The sequence below is a fragment of the Oncorhynchus tshawytscha genome, linkage group LG25, assembly GCF_018296145.1.
Source record: "Oncorhynchus tshawytscha isolate Ot180627B linkage group LG25, Otsh_v2.0, whole genome shotgun sequence".
NCBI lineage: Eukaryota > Metazoa > Chordata > Actinopteri > Salmoniformes > Salmonidae > Oncorhynchus > Oncorhynchus tshawytscha.
Window position 1 is genome coordinate 8,395,174 of NC_056453.1, and position 5,537 is coordinate 8,400,710.

Here is a 5,537-nt window from a genome sequence, read left to right on the forward strand (position 1 = left end):
ATTTAAAACAGCACAAAAGCTATAGAAAAATGTTTTATATGAAGAGAATTTGTTTGAACGTGGCAAGGTGAAGTAGGCTAGGTCTAAATTGTTGACACAAGTAGTACAAAATGCCATGAATGGTTTACGCTCACCAGTGTTAGGCTGTAGATATTTGTGTCGATAGAATATGTTCAATATTGCATTCAACATTTGTGGGGCTAATGTCTTATTTTGTAATATGTTTAATGAAGAGGTGAATTAATTGCAATACTTTGCTTCAAATATATCAAGCGATGGAGAGCAACTTTATTTCCAGCTCTATAGATTCACATACAAATACAAAAAGCTTAATTGGCAAAATGTTTACCATCACTGTTGCCTTACAGGCTAATCCACAGAATTACCACTCCCTCCTTGTCCACTACTAATGGATCACATTGAAATGTTGAATAGCCTACATTCACATTAGTATGCAACATAATAACTACTTAGTTCTAAACAATTACAATTGATATATTTGTGCATTTGATATAGTCTACATAACATATATACTTGTATTTTTAAACCTCCTTGAAAACCTAAGGCTCTGGCCACGATAATCAAGCATAAATACAGCATTAAAACGTACACTAAAGCGCTTTGAATGATCCCATCATCTACAGGTTTACATTCAATGAAGAGCAGCATATGGTGTGGAAACATAGTCTACTGTACACGTTACACCTGTTAGACGGTTTACACAATATAAGAGCTCACGTGAAACATGACAACCTTCAAGAGATAAAACAGAGGACATGGCTTTAAACCCTTCGACAATTAGTCTTTTTTTCTTCCCCCTCTATTTCCAAAGATAAGTTCTACAGGTTACCATAACACAATGGAAAACTAAACGCCTGTTTAAGACCACAGAACATCTTTCCGTCTAAAATCACAACATGCCGAAAGGTGCTGCGCTTTAGTTTTACACTCCGGATTCCCCCTTATCATCACTTGCAGTTCGAGCTCAGTTATGGAACGCGCTACCTCCTGTAACCAGACTCATACTTTTCAGTTTATTGTCCTTCTTCCATTTCATCCTTCGATTCTGGAACCATATTTTTATTTGTCGTTCCGTGAGGCACAAAGTGTGGGCTATCTCTATTCTCCTCCTCCGGGTTAGGTATCTATTGAAGTGAAATTCTTTCTCCAGTTCTAGCGTCTGGTAGCGGGTGTACGCTGTTCGGGCCCTTTTCCCATCAGGTCCAGCCATTTCTAAATTGTATGGGAAATCAAAATTAGAAGTGGACAACACATAGGGGAAATATAATTTAAAACATTACAAGAATAAACATGTTTAGTCAACAGAATAGACGAAATATGGAGCAGATATAGGTGTGGAATAGGCTGCAAGCGGGCGCGTGCCATGCACGTATTGTAGCTACAGAACCAGAAATAGAACTTGCTTCCAGCCATAAATATAAATACCCACCAATTGTCCAACATTTAAATTCAATATTCGAACAGTAATTTTCTGAATTCATACTGTTTTCAATTCAAATTTCCTGCATAGGTTACCAATTATTATGTGTTGTCTTGCACTGGACCCCGTCAAAAAACAATGATCATTAAAATACTACCCCATCCGTTGCCATATACCATCCTTAGTGACCTTACCGAGTTCATGCAACACTTGACAGATTTATGATGCTACAAATTTAGATTATAGCAAAAAACAACAGCAAGCATGCAATCGACTCCAAAGCAAGACCACCACAAAACACAGTAGAAGATGTACCATGGTTAATGTGCAGTTTCCGCATCCAAGGGAATATTTGTGGCGTTTGGCAATCGTTTGCCGTCGTGGAGGTTGCGTTGGACTCCTGTTGTGGTTGTTGCGCCCGGGCAGCCGTGCTGCTTGTGTGTGCACCTTCCTCGGACTCAGAGACAACGGCGGTATCCTCTATCTCTGTGAAATGACTGTTGTTGCCTTTGTTGAGATTATTATTGCCGCCCGAGGTCGTGGTCCGGTCAGATGGAGGAGAGGGGCTTTTTATTTCCAAAGACTCGGGGGTGCCGCAAGGCAGGGGGTGTGGATGTGGAGACGAGAGCGAGCAGGTCGGCTGTCTGTACCGGGCGTCCGTGCCCGTGGACGGGAAACCACGGGTATCATCCCCAACAGCCCCGAAGTGGCTACCAGTGTTGGTGCGATTTACGGTTAGGTCCATGCCATTGTAGTTGCAGCCGAAAGACCCGGAGTTCATGATGCCAGAATCCCTAAACGTACCGTTCACAGCGCCGTTAGTCCCATAATTTAATAACTGATAGTCGGAGCCATTCGGATAGCGCCCTGAAAACGAGTTAACAAAGTAAGAGCTCATTTGGTTGTTTTTAAAGACTCGATTTGTAGATCTTTGTCGCTATAATCCTCTGCTTCACGATTTATGATGTAATCATGAATTATAGCAATGAAGCCTACTGAACTTTGCCAGGTATGCGGCCAAATATGGGAGAGCGCTCGGGAATCACGTGCCTTTGTTGACCAGTCGTAAATTCTCACTGATGACTTCAAGAGGTAATTCATGCTCTATGGTTACAAATGATGACGAAATGATGGTCGTTATACTCAAATCAATGGTGCCTCCCCATTGCGCCCTAAAATCCAAGTAGGCAGACAGCGTCATCTACTGGCCGTGGAGATAACTGTCAGTGAGGACGCTATGCAGGATTTTTTCATTCTTAATTTATTAGAACATTCTCGGACATAAAAGTAAGCTAAACTATTTTACCAACAGGTATCTCAGACATGTATCCCAGTAATCTGTTATAGTAATACATTAGCATGTTGATCATTAAAGAGAGAGAGACTAAAGGTTGGGCTTGCTCAACTATGTCAATATTTACAGGAAATAATAATAATACAATAATTATGAAACCAGCCTGTACATCAATAAAACAATCAAACGCTCTATTAAATATTCACACAACTATACAATGCTTTATTTGTATTTATAAAAGATGGCAAAACATTGCTTACATCACACATGACATCCAGATGTGCAAGTGCACAATAAATAACTTGTCAAAACATTATTCAGTTGAACATGACAAAGCGATGTAAAAGCCAAAACGAACAATATACAACACACAATGGGCTATTACAAAGCCTCTCTCTTGTATCGATATTAAGGACATTTTTGAAGCAAACTATTGCTATCTGAGCAGCTAACCGATCGCTGCAGCTGTACATAGTCTATCGGTAAATAGCCCACCCAATTTTACCTACCTCATCCCCATACTGTTTATATTTATTTACTCTTCTGCTTTTTTGCACACCAATATCTCTACCTGTACATGACCATCTGATAATTTATCACTCCAGTGTTAATCTGCAAAATTGTAATTATTCGCCTACCTCATGCCTTTTGCACACAATGTATATTGTGGGGCGGCAGGGTAGCTTAGTGGACTAGTAACCGAAAGGTTGCAAGTTCGAATCCCCGAGCTGACAAGGTACAAATTTGTCGTTCTGCCCCTGAACAGGCAGTTAACCCACTGTTCCTAGGCCGTCATTGAAAAGAAGAATTTGTTCTTAACTGACTTGCCTAGTAAAATATTGACTTGTTAATTGTTTACTCCATGTGTAACTCTGTTGTCTGTTCACACTGCTATGCTTTATCTTGGCCAGGTCGCAGTTGCAACCTGGTGAAATAAATAACAATTATCGTGTCATTTTGACTAGGCCTGTTGTTGCACATCAACACCCCTGCAAAAAATGGTGCCCCTGCAATTATGTGCGAGTGTATTTATTTCACTGTCAAGCAAATAGATTTACAAAACTAAAAACACAAATACGATAAAATAAGAATAGGCTAGCCTACAGTTGTTTTTAACCTGTTTCTAACCTACATACGCTATTTAATCGTGCAAATATATTAGTCTAGGCCTATTGACATATTTCACAAAAATGTGTAGGCCTATGCAGCTATTTTCTGAAAAACAACAAAAATTCAAAAACTCTCAATTCATGTTACAACAGTTATGGCTTGTGTAGCTTATTTATTCAGTGTCTTTTAATCTGTCTTATTTTCCTCTTCTTCGTCGCTGGGTTTCGAAGGATTCATAACTTTGTTCTCCTTTTTCCACTTCATTCTGCGATTCTGGAACCAAATCTTTATCTGGCGTTCAGTGAGACATAGAACATGCGAAATCTCGATTCGACGACGCCTGGTCAAATACCTATTGAAATGAAATTCTTTCTCGAGCTCAAGAGTCTGGTATCGAGTATAGGTCTGACGGCCCCTGCGCCCACTGCTGCCAAAGGTCCCTGCAAAAAAAGAAAAGCTAATAAAAGTCAGCCATTATGTAAGAAACAAAGACAGGATAAAATATTGATTATAACCTTTACACTATTATCACTTTTATAAGCTATACTGTTATAATCCATATTAATAACTATTATCATAGACTACTATTATTATTGGATGTATTACATTTGCCTCCATTAGCCTATAGTAATGATTTTTGATTCACATGATAGACTACTGTATTTTGACATAGCTTAGCAACATTTTGTTTCCTATACAAAACGAGTTTATCTATCTGTTAAGATATTTTTCACGTGAATCACGTCCTAGGCTATTGAATCCAATACATCATGCATGTGTTCACACAATGTCTTGTAGAATTATTGCTTTTTTCAAAATTGAAATGATTTCCCCCCGTCTTAATTGCATAAGAAACAGTTACTTATGGACTAAAATCTGAATGCATATATTGTGGACAGGCAACGCTGTTACAGTAGTCACATGATTAATAGGCAACATGCTGATTGTAAACAGGTCAGAAGTTTAAAACAATTTTTACAAATAAAAATGTTTCACTCACCGGCGGTGCAAGAATTCATCCTTTGCATCCACGGATAAAGCAGAGAAGAAGACTTGTCGTCCACAGCAGTGGTTATGTTTACATTTTGCACGAGGCACTCTGACCTGCGCTGATCCTGAGTTACTACGAGCGGCTGCTCCTCTCGACTTGCGAAAGCGCACGAACGGTCACTGTCCTTGTAAAAAGTTCCAGCTGGGTAGTCGCAGGGAGCGCTGGTGCTGGGGCGACCGTAGACACCAGAGGTTTGCTGGTAATATGAGGTTGGGTAAGCCTTCTCTTGCATATTGGCAGCTCCATATGTAGCGTTAGAAAAGTGTCTTAAAGGGTCAGTATATCCGGAGGAATATAATGGTATCTGACCCAGGAGAGACTCCTGTCCTCCCGGCAGAGAAACAGGAAAAGTTGAGTTGACAAAATAGGAACTCATTGGATGAACAACCGTATGCTCCGAGGAATATGATTTGTAATGTTTTATAGTCCAAGTGGTTTTGCCATTACTTTATCGGAGATTTGGTTCTAGCTGAAGGGGGCTTGCGTGATGCCACTGAATAGGGCAGAAGGGAACTGTACCATCTGATCAGCGTCTGGCCAATAGCGAACGTCTGCGGTTGCAATATTGCCCTCCTGGGAGGCTCATGTTGCGTACAGGGGTCACCAGTGACTGGAAACTTAGCGCCCAGGCAAATATCAAA

At 40.2% G+C, this 5,537-nt stretch overlaps 2 protein-coding genes across 2 annotated transcripts; both read right to left on the reverse strand.

Moving 5' to 3' along the window:
• Window positions 1-272: 272 nt before the first annotated feature.
• Window positions 273-2,489, reverse strand: LOC112223972 (homeobox protein Hox-B5b). The gene is made up of 2 exons (XM_024387268.2): window positions 1,757-2,489; window positions 273-1,233 (listed from the first exon to the last, which is right to left on the reverse strand). The coding sequence occupies exons 1-2, from the start codon at window positions 2,337-2,339 to the stop codon at window positions 986-988; spliced, it is 831 nt and encodes a 276-aa protein (XP_024243036.1). The 5' UTR covers window positions 2,340-2,489; the 3' UTR covers window positions 273-985.
• Window positions 2,490-3,613: 1,124 nt separating this feature from the next.
• LOC112223971 (homeobox protein Hox-B6b-like) lies at window positions 3,614-5,272 on the reverse strand. Its single transcript, XM_024387267.2, has 2 exons — window positions 4,846-5,272; window positions 3,614-4,285 (listed from the first exon to the last, which is right to left on the reverse strand). Exons 1-2 carry the CDS (start codon window positions 5,270-5,272, stop codon window positions 4,032-4,034), a joined length of 681 nt encoding a protein of 226 aa, XP_024243035.1. The 3' UTR covers window positions 3,614-4,031.
• Window positions 5,273-5,537: the final 265 nt, after the last annotated feature.

Bases quoted from the DNA above. Each gene is read 5' to 3' on its own strand.
- LOC112223972 (XM_024387268.2), bottom strand. From the start codon at position 2,339: ATGAGCTCTTACTTTGTTAACTCGTTTTCAGGGCGCTATCCGAATGGC. The intron at 1,234-1,756 runs GTACATCTTCTA...CATACAATTTAG, and splicing joins GAAACTGCACATTAACCATG to AAATGGCTGGACCTGATGGG.
- LOC112223971 (XM_024387267.2), bottom strand. From the start codon at position 5,272: ATGAGTTCCTATTTTGTCAACTCAACTTTTCCTGTTTCTCTGCCGGGA. The intron at 4,286-4,845 runs GTGAGTGAAACA...CTTTTTTTGCAG, and splicing joins GATGAATTCTTGCACCGCCG to GGACCTTTGGCAGCAGTGGG.